We start from the raw sequence: 18316 nt of genomic DNA on the forward strand, positions 1-18316 counted from the left end.
CCACCACCACCGAAGTCGATACCGTGTCCTCCGCCGCCGGTTAAGCTTGCACCCGGACACCGTCCTCGATTCCGACTAGATGCTACCACGAACGTGGGATGATCATCCCAATGGCTGGTCGAATAGCTTGGAGAAAAGGGAAGGAGGATCTGTCTTGGGGACTCTCTGTTTGTTGGCACACGATTTTTAGCAGGGGGTAGGCTTGTGAGAGCGATGGAATTTTGGTAGCGAATTCTTTTTCGCCGAATGCGTTGGGGATGTAAAAGATGATTCGATCGAGGTATTTGTTATAAAACGACGAAAGGAAAGGAATGTTATTTAAAGTTTGGATTATAAAATTGCATAATGTTTTATATAAGAAAGGATAAGTATTATATAGGTTGACAAAAAGTTTCTCCGATAAACGAGGTGAAACTTCGCCCTTTCACTCACCGCGTATAGTGTTTTATCGCATTCCAACGGTAATGATCTATCAGTGGATACTATTCCGCGCCATTATTGTATTCATTATCGAATTATCTTCGTCTTATTGTCCGACCGTACGAAGCGCTCGTTCTTCGTCGTTATTACTTTTAGACACCAGTCTTCCTCTTATTTTTTTCTTATTTTCCGCGGCAGAAATGTGATAAAAAGAAATCGTAGATCTGTCGCTTACATTTTCATCGATAAAACATTTCTTCAAAACTCATTATTTTCCTCAACTTATCTTCTATTAAATGTTTTATATATCACGTTCATAATTCATTACTCGAAAAGTAACGTATTAATAATCGACTCGTTTTATTCGTGATGCTACTCGAAATCAGGCGAAAAGATGCATCGCGAGAGGGGGGTGAAGTAAAATCCGCGAGGTACCGCCTCCGATTACGAGGCGCGGAACGAGGAGGCACGTCGACACCCTCGCGAATCGACCGAACCGTAGACGCAAGCCCGTTCTGACGTAACACTTGTTGAGCCGATTCACCCCCGCGGCCATCCCTCGATGGACATTTCGCAAACGACCGGGGGATGTGCCGTGGAATTTCTGTTATCAACTACTCGACTGCCACGGGCGAGCTGGCCTTTATCATCTCGACATTCGTTTCTCGTGTCGAGGATCGAATGTTACGGTTGATCAGAGGGTTGATCAAGAGTCAACCAAGGGTCAACAGAGGATGAAAAATTTCCTACTTTCTTCAAAGGAATTACTCGGCGGTTTAACGCTTCCGTAACACGTGCAATTCACAACAGGGTGAAATAAATATTGTAGCGTTTGGACGCGTAGGGGAATAATGTATAAAATATGTGAGGCAAGGCACGTCCTCATAATTCTATCCCACTACCCCAAAGTGTCAGAAATATATCGTTTCTTCGACAGTCTTGACAATTCGTTTGATCCTTAACAGGATCGTGAGTGGAATCGAGTTATCCTTCGAGAATTATTCAAAGTTATCTACCTGTGCTTTTGTCGTGACTGTATTTCGCTACCGACGAATTTATTTAATCGTAAAATAACGAAATAACGCCCTTTCTACCCGTTTTTCTTTAATTTCTAATTTCACGAAAACGAAAATTTCCATCGTTCTCGAACGTTCTCATCCCCTTTTTCTCAGCCGGCAGCTTTTCATTTTCACGATCCGCGCTCGAATTATTACTTCTAATCAGAGATTCAGGTACGCGAATGGAAAATAAAAGCAGGGGAGGGTCGAATCGGCCGACGGTCCGCATGAGGGGCCCTCGGGTTGTAACCAGACTGCTACAATAAAAAATTTAATCAAAATGCCCTCTTGGTAATTTACAGCTCGGCCAGCCTCTCAACCCTTTTGGGCGGCGAAAGGAGGAAGGAAAGGCGAGAAGGGGACGACGGAGAGAAAAAGAAGCCCGTAGGAGTCATAGAGGAACGCGACACAGCCCATTTCCTCGCTCGAGGGCTCGTCCCCCGTAAAAAATAATACTTCTCGTCTCCGCTCATTTGCCTCCTGTTAAACCCGCGCCACTCTCACCTTGACACCCGCTGCCAACTCGTAGATTACGAATTAGAGACGTCAACTGTAAACTTAGCTGTAAACGCTCCACATCGAGGGGGTAAGTACGTTTTTCAAATACGAACGTTTAACCCTTTCGAGATGGATACCGCTCCCTTTAATTAAAACGTTTTACTTCTAACGATAACTTAAGAAACTCCTGCGTCAACTTTTCAACTTTCCTAAAATCTAATTTTTCTCTCCGATAAGAACGTGCCAAGGGAAAAAGTAAAATAAAATAGAAATATCAGGAGAGCAATATTCTGTTAGATTTTTGCAACAGTGATCACGAGAATTTGAGAGCGCTCGTTATTGTCGGAAATTTTAATCTTTCTTCGATAGAGTTCACGGATTATCGGTTAAAGAATCTATCCAATCGATAATCCGACACGTTCCTCTTCCGACTCGATTCGATATTCCGCGAGGAATGGTACTTGACTCGTAGAAACGGTTTAATGCCGTAATCCCGTTCCGAAATTGCAAACGGCGTTACTCGTCGCCATGATTAAAGGGCATATCTATGCACGTCCGATTAAAGACCGCCGCGGTCGCAGCAATAATTTATTTACAGCTACGACTTACGATATCCTGGAACCATTAAAGGTAGATTCCCGGAGAAAAGTTTGGGCCGTGGTTGCCTACCTGGTGGGTACAGGTGTGAGTCGTAATAACATAGCGGCCGCGCCCTTTAACCTCTAATATCCCTACCTTGGTACCGACTTCACTAACGCCGCCAACAATCGGCCCCGGGTACACCGCAATCATCCTCTACCTCTGTATCAATCGCCAGCGGATCATTATTGCGGATACACTTAGCATTGCGCTTTCTCCACCGTTACTTTTACCACTGCACACGTGCATCGCCCGTTTCGAAATATTCTATCGCGATTCTGCTGATTCTTTTAACGGAAGAGTCTTTTTTCGAATTTTCTCCCCTTCTCTCCTTTTCTTCCCTCTTTTTTTCTTTAAGAAAGATTTGACGGATTTTCTTTCGTTTTTAATGCAATTGAAAAGTTTTGAATTTTGGGGGATTGATGAAATATTATATCGAGCGAGCGAACTCTTTGAATTTTTTATTTCTTCTTACGTATTCAAGAAACTTTGAAATTTTAAAAAAGTTGAAAATATCGTAAGATGTATAAGAAGAATTTTGCGGGAAATATTGGAAATATTATTGAGCGTATGAATCCTTTGAATTTTTGTTGCTTTCACGAATTCGAGAGAGATTGAAAAGTATAGGGCGTTGAAATAGGATTGGAAATATGGTCGAGTGAATATACGATATCGTCCAAAACTGTAATTTATTTCTCCATGGTGCCAAAAAATACACTAGAATACTTCGTAATCGTAGAAAATATTGATATTGTTCGGATATAAGTATATAACATGTTAAACGCAACATGACGTGTGTGAATAATGATATTGAATGACGTGAAATTTTCATATGAATGGGGTGTACATTTGAAATGAGGGGGGTGTGTATGGTGTGAATGGCAAAATCGCACAAATCTGAGCAAATAAAATTAACGATACGTATATCTAGCAAAAAAAAAAAAGAAATAAGAAACAATAACACCATTAAAAAAAACACGTTCGTTCGATAAAATTTCAAAATTGAAATTAAAATTCGATATAGATATTATCGAAATTTATTCGTGTAATTTTAAAAATTAAGAACATATTGTTTCACTGAAATATAAAATAAAAAGAAAAAAAATACTGTTATTTTAACGAACGTGTTTTCTTATGGTTAAATAATAAATCGATTCGGCGCTGTAATCGACAAAATTTAATCGATAGAAATTAATCTTCAAAAAATCGATAATTTTATCTTTTTTTTTTTTCTAAAAAAAAAAGAATATTAAAAAGTGAAATAAAATATTGATCGAATGATCATGGCCATGCAATAACTTTATGCCTAATATTACGGCGCCAAATTTAAATTAATATAAGGAATTACGCGATATTTGAATTACGCGCATTCGAAAAATTCAAAATAAATCTTACAAAATTAATCAATACAAAAGTTCAATCCTCCATGAACTGAATCGTCGTTTGTGACATAATATTGTAAAAGACCGATAAAATATTCATTTTAAAAAGAAATGTAAAAAGAATACTTAATAATGGACAGAAAATAAAAATCATACTGATCATTGTAATACTAATATAAATATATATATATATATATTTATAAAAAAAAATACGGTTCATGGAGGTTTAATGTGTTTGTATTTTTTAAGACGCAATACAAACAGGCATCGTACTCTCGAAAGTATTCGATAACTTTGCCGCAAAATAGTCCGCTGTTTCTCTTTTTTTTCAAATTTTCCGTCATCATGATTAAAATATAATCTAATAAGAAAAAAAATTTTCCTGAAAACAAAATAAAATATATCGTCTACTTCCGAACTAAAAATTTCGAGCACGATAATAATAAGAAACAGAAACTGCGGACCGCTGTAATTATCATAATACAATTTGCAGATGATTCTGCAATTAAATCCTGTAATTAATTTTTTTGTTTTTTTTTTTTAATTTTTATCCCCAATATACAGCAATATTTTCACGTATTGCCCTATATCATAATTTTAAAAGTAAAACCGCATGCAACGTATAATCTAAGTAGCCGCTACAGCAACGCAAAGGTGAATACATTTCGCGACAAATCAAGCTGTACAAAGCACGACACGATCATTTTTGTTCATATTTTTTTTTCTTTTTTTTTTTTTCTCCTTTTTTTCCCTTTTTGTGAATTGGGTGATAATGCGAATGAAATGGAGGAGAAGGAGAATTCTTCTCGTATTACGTATTTATTATATATATAAGTAATATTTTGATTTCTCAGGTACTTTATACACATTATCATAGATAAAATAGGCAGATGTGAGGCAGGCCTCGTGTTCGTCGAGTCCAGTTTTTTTTTTCCATTCAATGTTCATTCGCCGACGAAATAACGTCGACGTTGAATATAAAACGTAAATTCGACGAACAAGGACTTGAAATCGTGGAACGTCTCACGATGTAATATTAAAAAAAAAAAGAGAGATATTCGATTTTTTTTTTAAATAATACAATATGAGACGGATCCTGTAATAAAGTGCGTGATAATGCTCTAGCACTATGATCGCAGAAAGCAGATCGATTTTCATCTTATTTATTGCTAGTTTCTTTTCTTTTTTTTTTTTAATTATTTCTATAAAATTATGTTTTAAATTTCGATTTTAAAAATCCAAAATATATTCCAAAATAATTCTCATTGAAAAGTGTTCTTTAGATCGAAGAATTTAAAATGTGAATTTTCCTACGAATTTAAAATGAACCTTCCAAAGCAATTAATTCTCAAGAATTGTGACGAATTACATTTCTCGACCAACGAAAATTGTTCTGTTGTCGCCTCTTAAACTTTTCTCTTCGACATAAAACTACCCCTCGGGGTGTCGTTATCTCGCAGATCTCAATGAAAAGTTTCACCCGATTCCACGGGGGGGAAATCTGTTTAATAAAAAATCAGGTATGCAAAGAATACAATCTGCTCTTGTTAAACTCTATACTTTCTCTCTGTGTATGTGTGTGTGTGTCTGTGTGTGTATGTATGTGTTTGAATGGATAATTGCCATTGTCTTTGTGTACACGTGCGTCGTCACCATTTGTCATCGCCGTTATGGACACGTAAGTACAGCGTTTCGAATCCCGTGGATCGTATATAGGACTCGGAAGAACTATAACACGATCCACTGCATTTACTGCAACTTCTCTCCTTCCTCTCGTTTTCTTCTTATTAAAATATCTTTTTTTTTATATTTTGGATCCCTTGTGATACATTCCTTCCAATTGGAAAAATTGTACCTTGATCCCCATTCTTTCATCTTTTTCCTTTACTTTTCCACCTTTCCTTCTTACTGATTGTAAGATATCTTTTTGCATCTCGTGGATCTCCTCTTGCGGTACATCCCTTGAAACATTGGAAGAATTATACCTCGATCCACTTCGACTCCATCGTCTTCCTTTTCTCCCTTTTCTCTCTTATTAAAACACACCCCTTTATCTTATAACGTAGCATGCTTATGAATACAATTCTACTTCGAATTCAAGTCGAATTCTAATCCCCACGCTCCTATATCCTCATCACTTCCGCTCAAACTCGAACGCAGAGGACGTTTCAGAACGCCTCACCAGTTCTTGTTAGCCACGTGATGGAAATAGAAAAAAAAAAAATATCTAAATCCGCAAGAGATTTGCAAACTTGTTCCTTTTCGAGGAATCTTCTTTCTATGTATCTTGTATCTTCTCCCTCGCTTCGCTAGATTCTACACGAAAAATCATTTTGACAAAACTGCCACTAACTCGTCAACACACTCGTTTATAAACGCGTGCACGTTTATGTGGTAAGCGTCGACTGCAGAATTTCTCTCAAAATTTACGAATTCTATTCTATTCTGAATCGTTCGTTTCTATCCTCTAATTCATTATGTTTCTTTCTTTTTTTTTTTTTTTTTAAGCGGTCGTTCTGTTTTCCAACCAGCAACACGTTTTTAGTTTTTAAGATTAAAAAATGTATATTGATTATAACTAATTGATTATAATATGTAATATTTGATTTTTTATTGCATCGCTTGTTGAAAAATCGAACGACTGCCACGATCCACATCGAAGCACAAGATTAATTCGTATTTTATATATAATTCTAACCAAGCTGAAATTGAGACTTTCTATAGCCTACGATCCCTTCTCCCTTTACAAAATATCTCACAAAATATAATTTCGTTTTTGTCCATGAAACTCAATAATTATATACATATATATTTTTTTTTCAATTTTATAGAAAAAATTGAAAATTTTATCGCTCGATTTTAAAGTGCTATGCTTTTCATTTTACACACGCGCTATTTACATTAAAAATTGCGTTTTTTTTTTTATTTGATTATAATCTACGAGTTTTAATCATCGAATGAAATATAAAAACTGTGCTTTTGGAAAAAACTGTGTAGAAAAGATAAAATACAGAAAATATTCCCTTTGAACTCGAAAAATGTTCAGTCGGTGAAAAAACGGATCATTGTATTGTAATTGTTCGTAATTGTAAATTGTGTACAATTGTAAAAAATTGCCGTCTAAATTTCTATCGCGTGAAAAATTGTTGTGAAATATTTCTCCCATTATTATATCAAATAATAATTATCTCTACGATGTATAAAAATAAAATTCGAATTTTTTTTCCCTTTTCTCTCTAAAATTATTATTCTTTTCGCTATCTATTACTTCCCGTCACGCACAAGTTTTCGGATCGAAACCGATCGAATTGAAGATTGCGCGACGAAACTGTAATCTTACTACCTCTTATCGAAGATCAATTCGCTTGGAAAACCATCGAGATAATCACAGCGTTTAATATTCTGCAATGTATCAATGATAATAATATAAAAACCTTGGGTACAAATTTTATACAACCCGATGTTTCATTTTCAATCGCACAGAATTGATTGAATGTGGATCGAGCTTTAATCCTACGTTAGACTGTTGAAAATTGAAAAGTGTACATTCTTCGATTATCGTTGTTTTCGCATATATTCGCTTTTATACTATCAACCTACGACTCGATTAAAATGAAACATCGCGTACACGCAAAGAAACGCCACTAAACGTCTTTCTAATTTTAGTACCATTAGTAACGAGACGATTTATTCATCGTACGAATGAAAAAAAAAAAATCCTTTAAGCGACAATTAGAAGCATATATTAATATAAAACCCCACCTATTCCTGTTTCCTTAATCATACTCTGTTATCATTTCGTTAGAATCGAGTAAAATCACCTTCAAATCGTAATTAAATCCAATAAGACAATGCTCTCAATTGAAGAGGCAACATCATTCCTAAAATCCCATTTGCAGTATTTATATTTATCAGTACATTCTTTCTTAAAATTATCCTCCATCTTGAGGATTATTCATCTTCTGTTATGTATCACACGTATATTTTCACACGTTTTCATTTATCATCATTGTCTCTCACAATTCTTCTTTCTATTTATCTGGAGCATGCATCATTTTTGTTCCAGATTCATGTTACTTAAGGGCATGTTTCTATTCTTTTTCAACCCTTTCAACGTATTTTATTTTCCTTCGTCCACGATCAGTGGATAAGGTTTGTTTTTTTTTTTAATCAAACTCATCTGCCATGAGATTGTTATTATTCGATACCCTTATGAATTTTCGTGGGTGTATCGATCGATGATCGATCGATGAAAAATTTCGCATAGAACTGCCAAGTTCTATGGAACTTTGAAGAAAATAATGTATCTTGTTCTTTGATATATATATATGGGATGTTCTTCGAAGAAGCAAGATAATTTCACGTCAGTACCATCTGGTAACTGCTCTGGTATCGCTGAAATTATCACAGGATCTGATTAGTCTCATTAGAATTCCAGAAACCTGTGTTTATAACAGTTCAGATCTCTTTTTGTCGATTCAATTTCTTCGAGTGGAATCGAAGACGATTTAGGTCTTCTATTTCTTTTTTTTTTTTTCTTTTTTATTAGAACGATCAAAAAGAGAATCCGAAGATAATAACGCGGTTAGAAGAAAATTCGTTTGCTATAATTCGGAGTGCCGTGAATTCGAATGTCAACTTATTCTATTATTATTATTATTATTATTATTGATACTCTGTTTCATTGATAAACAGATTTGAAATCTTTAAAGAGAAATTCTCTTTTCTCTTCTTTATCTTCGCTTCTCTATATTATGCAAGTATTAATTGTTAATTAAGTTCGCTTTCGAGAATTTTAGCAAAGGAAGTTTCTCCACGGTAGCACTCGATCGTCGGTCAAATGCTACCTACTGCTCTCTTAAAAACAGTCATCCTCTATATATAAAAACAAACTAAAAAGAAAAAAAAAACAAAAATTGTTGAAAACAATAAAACGATGATATTACTGTCATTTAACATGCATGACAGTCATCCTATGGAAGCGTTCGTACATAGAACGTAGCTTCCTCTTCGTTTTTCAATCCTTCATACAATGCTATAAAATATCTTCTTTCTCGATCGACATTAAATTACAAACAATAATATGTATATGTGTATATATATAATTTGCAACATATATATATAAATAAATATTTATACTATATAACAAAAAGCGCCACCGACTCACTGGTCAGTTTTTAAAAAAACCTCGTACTCGATTATGCGAGTTAAAAATTCATTTCGTTCGTCGTCATCAATAATTGACTTTGTTGCAAATTCTTTGAAAATAGAAGATAAAGTTTTCCCTTTTATAAATATTTGTCAACCTTATCTTTCGTATGAATCGTTCATATGTATATATATCGTTTATTATATTTATCTCGATTTTCTTCGTTCTTCTAGAATTTGCAAATTATGCTAAGAGGTTTCGATTCGTGTTTACATTCGACGGTTCAAAGATTGTCTGCGTGGCTTTTTAATTCTCATTCATTCTCGATTTCGCACTTGGCTAAGAGCAGGTATACGAAACTATACTTACCTCTCGTTCTCATACACGATTCCTACGATTTTTAAATATTTCATCTTGCTAAAAATTCGTATAAAAAAAAATTCTTCCTTATTCATCGTTGTTTTTCTTTTTTTTTTTTTTTTGACCTAACACTCATTGTCTAACGTTACCTCAGTCACTGATTACATACGTTTATTCTACTAATTTTTTCTTTTTTTTTTCAATTTATATCACAATTTAAAACGAGCGCAGATTTTTCCCGCTTGAGCGCAATTCGTTGCATCTCTGAAAGAAACTAGTTTGATATTGTTTTATATACGGACGAAATTATAGTTTCTTAAGTTTGAGCTTCCGTATTATTAATTGACTCGAAAATTGAACACTCGAAACTATTATGGCAGTACAAAAGGATATACAGTATATTAAATTAAGAAAAAGCGCAGTGAGATCGAGAATCGAGTGTGCCAACGATTCTTTTACTGTGAAAAAACAAGTCTATCTAAGTTTCATCTTTAAAAAAAAAAAGAAAAAAAAATAATATGAATACAAATATTAAAAATATATTCGAGATATCTAACAAATAGATCTCGCATCTTCAAACTTATCTGCGTCAAACGTTTAATTGAATAATTGAATCAATCCCCAATAAATTCTCGCGATTCTGGATCAATTCTCCCAAGCTCGTTGACAGAGTATCGATACTCGAATGTACCGCGAATTTTCCAAAAATTATGCGCGCTCTCATATACGACGACACACTCTACAACGACCCACATCAACTCGATTTCACGAAAACGCAATGACCAAAACGTAATTGGGGGAGGGGGAGCTGTGCTCGGTGACTGAGGAGGTTTCTACGATGATTAGAACGATGTATTCCGTGGAGATCCCATGGAGCGCGGACGCCGCGTCAAAAGCTATTCCAACAAACGACCGGACGTCGCGACGTTCAGACAGGTGGTGGCCCCCTTACGTAGCGCAGTTGAGGGGTGAGCGAGAGGTTCAAAGTGTTGGTCGCCTCGCAGCAATGAGGCTCGAGGAGGCTGGCCGCGTAGAAGAGGGCGACCAGGGCCAGTTGGAAGGGCAGCGCAGCTCTCAGAATACGCGAGATCCAACTGTGGGAAAGCCCCGGATCGTGGTCTGGGTCCCCGCCGTCCGTGGCGCCACTTTTCGCCGCGATCGCAGCGACACGCTCCGTACCCTCCTTCGACATCACCGCGATGCTGGCCTTCTTGCGCTTGCTGCACACAAGGAAGATCGAGTTTTTCTTTTTCTTTCTTTTTATACACCTTTGCATCGATGAAAGTTTCGTTCGTATACGTTTTGATTTTCGTTGGGGGAAGGAAAGATGCTTCGAGGCTTCGATTTGATAATAGTGCACAATGGGTTGATCGTTGGATGGATTACAATGATAGGGAATTGGACTTTTGGTTTCGATGAAATTTTTCTGAAATTGTTGGAGGGTAAGAATCGAAAAGTTTGGAGATGAAAGAGATTACACATGTGGGGAACTGAGAGATAGAGATGGTCGGTGGGGTTATACGATAGTCGGATTAGTTTCCGTGTTCCGAGATTAAATTAATTTTAAAGCAGGAGGTAAGGAGGAAGTTCGGATAGCTACGAGACTTCAAGATGTCCCTGTAATCAAGCAAATTAATTTACAGCGTCCCACGAGGGAAAGACAGAACAGGACAGAACAAGTAAAATATAAGTTCTCGGGTAAATCAAATCGGATATACATGTCTGTAAAACTTTTGTCGTTTAGTGACTTTCGATGTAACCGTCACATTTGTAATAACGATACAATTTAATTTTTCACTTTAATAAATCGAAAAATTAGAAGAATCGGAATCTTCTTTTTTTCGCTTGCTTTTCGAAGCAAATAAAACGGTATTAACGTTTAAAGTAAAAGGAATGGAAAATAATGGAAGCAAAGACGTTTCTAGAATCGAAACAGGGGAAAAAAAGGACGGAAAAATACGGGTCGACTGGAGAAAGGGATCTTTTACAACTTTTTTTATGATGCAATATGCCCGACATTCTATGCTCACGAAAACTAAACCTATTACCTTTGCCACTGTGCAGTGATTAAATGCGACTATAAAAAAGCATTCTTCAAACAAAGTTAAATAAGGTGGCTGATGATGGGAATTCGAAGTAATTGCGATTGAAACGGGTCACGAAACGAATCCGTTAGGGGGAGAAAGTAAAAGGAGAAGCTTCGTTTTCAACTTTGCTCTCTCTTTTCGATCTTAATTTTCTCATCTTCATCCCTTACCCACGAAAATCGAATTTGAAAAATTCCAATTATTAAAAAAAATTAGATATTTTATAAATTTGAAAAAAAATTATCGAATCAAATTTAAGTAACATTCGTTCAAATATTTTAGCAAATATTCTTCAACGCGGTTTCGAAAGGGCAGAGAAGAAGCGTTCATTCACATCTAACTTCTTATATTCAAATGAGTGGACGCAGTTATGGGAGTAGAACTATGAACGAGCAAGTTCTTGTCCCCGCGTCTAAATAGACGCCTTCATTCTTTGCCGCTCATTTTGACGTTATGCAAATGAAATGTGCGCCGAGAAAATCGTTCTTTATTCCCTCGAAAGTCTTGAAACGTCTGAATAAATTAAAAAAAAGAAAAGAAAAAGAACACACCTCCGCACGTTTACCCCGCTAAAATACTTTCTCGTTTCGATACATCGAAATTCGTAATTCACACATCATCGTATATAAAAATCTAAATTTATTCAAAAATTCTAACTCTCTCTCTACTGCTACTATATACCAAATACCGATTTATAAATCGATATCATAACCAAGATTACGTCAGATTCGAAACACTATCCACACGAATTGAAATAAAAAAAAAAAAAAAAAGAAAAGAAAAGAAGAAAGAAGGAAAAACGGTACTCACTCGACGAAATGATGAACCTGGTTGCTGCTCGTCCTCTTGGCAGCCCTCGCCTCGACACTGGCGGCTGTGCGTACGATCAATTCTCTGCACTGCTTCTGGAGATCCCTTAGTTCCGTTTCCGCGTCCTCGACACGTTTCAGAAGCTCGACCAGGGCCTCGCTTCCGGGCGCCAACTGGCTCTCCAAGCTGCGCGTCAATCGTCGAAGGGCGGCCAATCTTCTCTCCCGCTCGCTCAACTCTTGCTCGCTTCCGCTGTCGGAGATCCCGCTGTCGGACAGCGAGCCACCTTCAGTCAGACTGATCGGCGACGAGTCGCCGAATTTCCCCGACACACCGCTGCCCACTTCCTCCGTGCTCGAGTCTTTCAACACCACCGTCCCGTTCTGAAACAAGAAGGCGTTCGCCTTTCATTCTCTTCTCCTCTCTACTGCTCTATTTCTCTTTCAGAATGGTGCTTTTGTTGTCAGGATTATGTAATTACGTTATATCACGGGTTACGTTTGCTCAGAAGTAAACGTAGGAATAGGATGAAAATTTTCGATAATTTGTTTTAAGTCAAATGATGATGAAGAGCAATAGTTGATGTAGCTACTAATTTGAAATAAAGTTACAATTTTTTCAGAAATTTTAACTGGTTAATTTTTCAATATATTCATTTATTAATTTAATCGTTTTCGATTAATTTGAATTAAAATTGGATAGAAGGAGTAACACAAATTACCTTTCGTTCCGCGATCGATCGCAGAGAAAATCAGGAAAGGATGTGCTTAAACCGTGCCACTGATTAGATCACGGGACGCTGATAGGTATAAATATACCCTGAGAGAATACGATATCGAATATTGCATAATCCAGTGTTGGTTATTACCAGCGGGTAACCGGAAGGCATATAAGACGATTATATACGAAGGAAGAAGGGGGCGGAGATCGGGTGAGCGAAAGAAAGGAAGCAAACAGAGAGAGACGCATATTGTCACTGTTTCTCTCTGAAATTTTAAGATTTTTCAAGATGAAAATCAATATACGAATGTTCGATAAAAATTTTCGATACTTTCGTCAATGGGAGAGACGTCGAATATATGCGTTTGGGCTGACCTGAACGATTTATTAGGGTTGTTACATATCACGTGTTTTTGACTTGGAATCGATAAATTCTAGAAGAGACGTGGGTTGCTTAAATGTTCTTAACTGTGATTCCTCTTAACTTTGCGACTGACTTTGACGAGGGACTTGTTCGACAGAAGAAAAAATGGGGATAAAAAAAACGATATTTTCTTTTTTTATTGTAAAAAATCTCTTACAAACTCGATATTCTTTGCATTGTGTCGGGAACGTCATTGACAACCCCTATCAATCTCGACACGTATCGTACATAATGTAAACGAAGAAAGAACAGACAACGATAGAAAGAAATAAAGAAAGAAAGAAAAGTATTATTCCCACGACACGAAACATTGATATCGGACGGAGTCAATGGTAATAACATTCAAAAAAAAAAGAAGAAGAAGAAGAAGAAGAAGAAGAAGAAGAGGTAAAAGAAGAAAAGAGAAAAAATAGGGTGCGGAGGATTGCGAAACAAGGATGAGGACACGAGAGCAAGAAGGGGAGAGGAAAGGAAGGGGTGGAAGAGGCGAGGAGCAGAGGGGGTGGGCGAAAGAGAGGGTTGGTTTAGGCTGTTGCAGCGACGAGGGAACGGGGAGGGAGGGAGGGAGGCTCCGGTAATGAAAAGCGCGATCCGCATACCAAGTAGCAACCTTCAACCTAACCTATATATAAGTCGGTATACTCTTGTATAACGGATAGTAGGTACGAAGTGAGTCTCGAAGTCGGAATCCACGTTGCCCGAAGGACCAATCACGTAGAAGAAAACTGCGAGAATTCCTTATTTCCGGTCTAGTAGGGCGGCCCGGTAACAGGGCCATATCACCCTCATCTTCCTCTTTCTCTCTCTTTCTTTCTCTGATTCTGGCACGACTAACCTTGGAATATATCGCGTGTCATCGTGGCGGATGGAGGGTTAGGTCGAACGTTTTTTTTTTTTTTTGGAAGTGGGAGGTATGGATGGAAACGGTTCGATTTCGTTTCCAGCCATCGATGGAGTTTGCTTCGAGTTCGTTTGTAAGTAGGTGACGGCATTCGAGTCCTTCTCGAGGATACTTGATGACCTCTGGCTCTGCTGCAATCTTTTTTCGAATCGTGTTGCGAATCGTGATTGTATGCTTACTTTGTGATCTCTTCGAGCGCATATGATTAGAATTATCGTAAGTAATTAAGATTTGTTGGAGGAGAATATCATATTGGAGAATCTCTTAATAATAAAAAAAAATTGTATAAAAGTGAAAGCAATAATAATTTTGTACGTTACTTCGACGATCAAATTACGATAAGTATCGTAAAACGTTCCATTCGAACGATTAATTATTTTTGTTGAACGAGGTTAGGTTCGATATTTCACTTTGATATATAGCACAGAATGTATAAACTCGCATCACAGCTGTGTATCGAGCTGTCCGTCGAGCTTACGAATTGTTTCTATTCGATCTTATAATTAGACCCATCTAATTCGATCACGGCTTATAATTAGGACTTGGCGACGGGGAATGAAACTAATGTAACGATCTAAAGGGCAAGTGGATCAAGGAGGGAAAGAGAGAGAGACGCGTGATAAAATCGTTCGAACGTAACGTTAGGAGGTGAACCTACGTACGTGGAAGGTTCACGCGGTTAAAAAGCGAGTCTGAGTTATTGCACGTGAAAAGTAAAACTAGGTATTACCGGGATAATTGGGCCGTGTAACGAGCCGGCCAATTTTTCCTGTCTCCTGTTAATTTGAGATATCGCGTTACATAAATTTCCGGTTACCTCTCCTCTACGATCCTCGAGCCTTTAACTTCTCCTCTTTAAACGAACTCCTCTTCTACGTATACAGACGATAGATGGAAATTTTATGATAAACAGCAACTCGATTTTTTCTCTCTCGAACGTATTCGTATATTCGGCTCTTATTAAAAAAAAAAAAAAGGATCGGTAATTTACATGGTTATTTATATACAGAAACTTGCTTGCTCTCCAAATTTAGAATTTTGCAACCGAATTGATTTCGCGTAAGCATCGATAGGACGGTTAAACGCGATAACGATCAATTTCCACAAAGATCACTAGGCAAACAAGCAGTTGAAGCGGTAGCGTTCATCGTGCTCCTTGACCGGAAGTGCTAATCAACCGAGCCGAGCCTCTTAATCTCTTCTAGCCCACGTAGAAAGTGGGTGCTCGTCGACACCGGTATATCCGCCGGCTACAACTGGTCAGTCGACCGTTCACCAGCAGCGATATTAAATTTGTATTTTTACGCTGATTCCACGGCCCATTCCCGTACGTGAGGCGAAAGGGAATCGTTCGGCCGATTAACGATCCGAGCTCCCCAGGGAGCTCCCGAGGTAGCCGAGACACACAGCTTCCCAACTCGCACGCTATCCTAAAACTCGTCTTTCTCCCCTCCTCCTACCCGCCCGTCTCCTATTCGCTAATATTTTATTTAATGCCTATCAAAATTTATGGATTTCTCTCGGTCTCGGCCAACGGGAATTTAATGTTTTTGTCTCGTTCGTGGTTAAAAACAATGCGGGTTCGATTCTGATCGAGGATTAAATAATGTATCGTAAGTGGTGTCTTGGAAAAGGAATTTTCCAAAGGTTTTTCTTTTTTTTTATTCTTATTCGATATCGTTGGTTTAAAATAAATAGCAGAGGAGAGGAGAGAGGGATTGAAATTGAGGGGATGGGATATTTGTACCCTGGAGGAGGAAATCGTTGTGGTCCAAAGATTCAAATTCAAAAATTACGATTCGAAAGGAAAATAATACAGAGATAAAAATTGATTACAAGGATTAATCTTTTCATATAATTCGCGATCGAAATAAACACAAGTAGGACTATTCCATATCTCGAATCATCCCCAATTTGATTTTATCGCTCCAATCGGAATTCCTTCTTCCATTATCCGTTGCTCTCCTCCCCCCAAGAAGCGATCGCTTTCCTCAAAAAGAAAGACGAAGCGAGCACTTTGTAACGCTGTTCCTCGATAAAGGGTCGGAAATAATAGGAGAAAGAAAGACGTAACACGGTGTGCATGAAATTATCCCCACGAGTGTCGTAGATCGGCGAAACCGAGCGGATTATTCCGTCTTGACGGGACTTTGAATACTCGCGGAACGGAAACGGAGATGGCTGGCGGAAGAAACGGTTGCAAGAACGCTGCTAACCTTTCGCGGGGGTTGCTAGGAGCAGCTTGGCTTTGTTAGGGTGAAAATATCGTGTCGCGGCCCATACGTCTTCCCGACAGGCGAAATAAGCGCGGAGACAATTGGAAATTGCCAAGGTTAAAACTCGTGTTACTTTTTCGTTTACTGGATGTTTGCTTCGTCTAATGAAGATTTGATTGAACGAAAAATAGAGAAAAGAAGTGAATTGATAGGGAAACAGTGGAAAAGAAGATAAATACAAATAATTCTAATTATCGGTTATAGGAATCCGTGCTTGTAAACCCCGAATCGGGGTCCCCATATCTCGTGGCAAGGCTTCTCTCGATTCCTCCGTGTCACCCTCTTCTATTTCGTTCTATATGGAGAAACTTAAAAACAACTCGCTTAATAAACGTAAATTTTCGAAGAAGGAGAAGAAGAGGAGGAGGAGGGACTATATAAATAGCGATAGGAAGGAGCCGGGAAGAGGGGCAAGACGGGGTCAGATTAGAGGGTACGTTTGACAGATGACACTTGTCGATATCGTGTTTCGGTTAAACGCCACCGCATCCCCCTATTTCCGCCCATATCCGTCTTGCATTTGCATATAGAGTAAATCTCGGTCTCGCGACTGGCTTCCACGCTTTTATGGACTTAAGGAGAAAAGTAGCTCGAGGTGAAGCAGGTGGCAGGTTTGTTATCACGACTTCCGATTGGCCTGGCCGTGTTCCGCTTGTCAGAGAAACGTGCTACCCGCCCCGCGATATTTCCACGTCTACGTCTCTCATTTTTTTTTCTTCCCTCCTCCCCGTTACGCGATTAGAATAACTGGTTCCGCCTGATTGCTCGCCTTATTACCTCTCAACTTCGATTCTCGTTGTTCGCTTTGCACGCTTAATTGTTTCGCTCAATGCAAATATATATGGATCGAAGCGATAAAATTTTTAATCTCAAAAAACATTCTCTTGAAGAATTGATAGTAATGAAATAATGGATCGAGAAAAATTTTGAAAATTCTGGGATCTGGATAATAAGGAGAAATATATTTTTTTGGATGCACGTAATAATTCGTATCCGAATATAATTTTTCAATCCCTCCGAGAGAAGAGGCTTCATCGTTGGATTTTTACCTCTACAAGGAAAGGTTTGGCGCGAAGCAAAAGACGAGCCAATAAACATGATTCGCCTTATAATCTCGTCTTCCTTAGGAGAGCCATATCCCTAGAGTTCTTCCGCTCTCAGCCAATCTAAGCGGGGAAATGGTTTTATGCACACAAGTGATGCCCACGGGAACCGTTACCCCGTCCAAGGACGTTGAATAATTGCTGCCAGCTATCTAACCGATTGAAAATCAAGGATACCGTGGGAATATCGCCTAAACGATTTCGTTCAACCGTCGATGGATATTAACACTAGATGCGATTCGTCAAAAATTGCAGAAATAATTCTGTATCCCCACCCTTCCTTCCTTCCTTCCTTCCTTTAAGTTTCAAGAAAGAAAGAAAAATGATAAATTTACGACGATTCGCAATCTCAAAATCGAAAAATGAAAACTCATCCGTATGTGAAGCAATTTTCATCCATCACACGGATGGAAGAATAGGATGCTTGTGCATCGTGGAGTTTCGTGGAAACGATAATAGGCATGATAGAATGTAGAAAATGAAGAGGAG

The 18316-nt window shown here is 37.9% G+C and overlaps 1 protein-coding gene and 1 long non-coding RNA gene across 15 annotated transcripts in view; one reads left to right on the forward strand and one right to left on the reverse strand.

The window, feature by feature from the left end:
* LOC107998930 (klarsicht protein) overlaps positions 1–18316 on the reverse strand; it is a 223460-nt gene that overhangs the window by 113534 nt on the left and 91610 nt on the right. For all 14 annotated transcript variants that reach the window (XM_062083060.1, XM_062083061.1, XM_062083066.1 and 11 more), the window contains one exon: positions 12404–12786. In XM_062083060.1, coding sequence (XP_061939044.1) covers positions 12404–12786 — 383 coding nt within the window. The remainder of the gene's footprint in view (positions 1–12403; positions 12787–18316) is intronic.
* The window catches only part of LOC107998937 (uncharacterized), a 32972-nt gene that overhangs the window by 4280 nt on the left and 10376 nt on the right, over positions 1–18316 (forward strand). Inside the window, exon 2 of the long non-coding RNA XR_001766272.3 lies at positions 1781–2064. This is a non-coding gene — a long non-coding RNA (uncharacterized LOC107998937). The remainder of the gene's footprint in view (positions 1–1780; positions 2065–18316) is intronic.

This window comes from Apis cerana, linkage group LG12, assembly GCF_029169275.1.
Source record: "Apis cerana isolate GH-2021 linkage group LG12, AcerK_1.0, whole genome shotgun sequence".
Lineage (NCBI taxonomy): Eukaryota > Metazoa > Arthropoda > Insecta > Hymenoptera > Apidae > Apis > Apis cerana.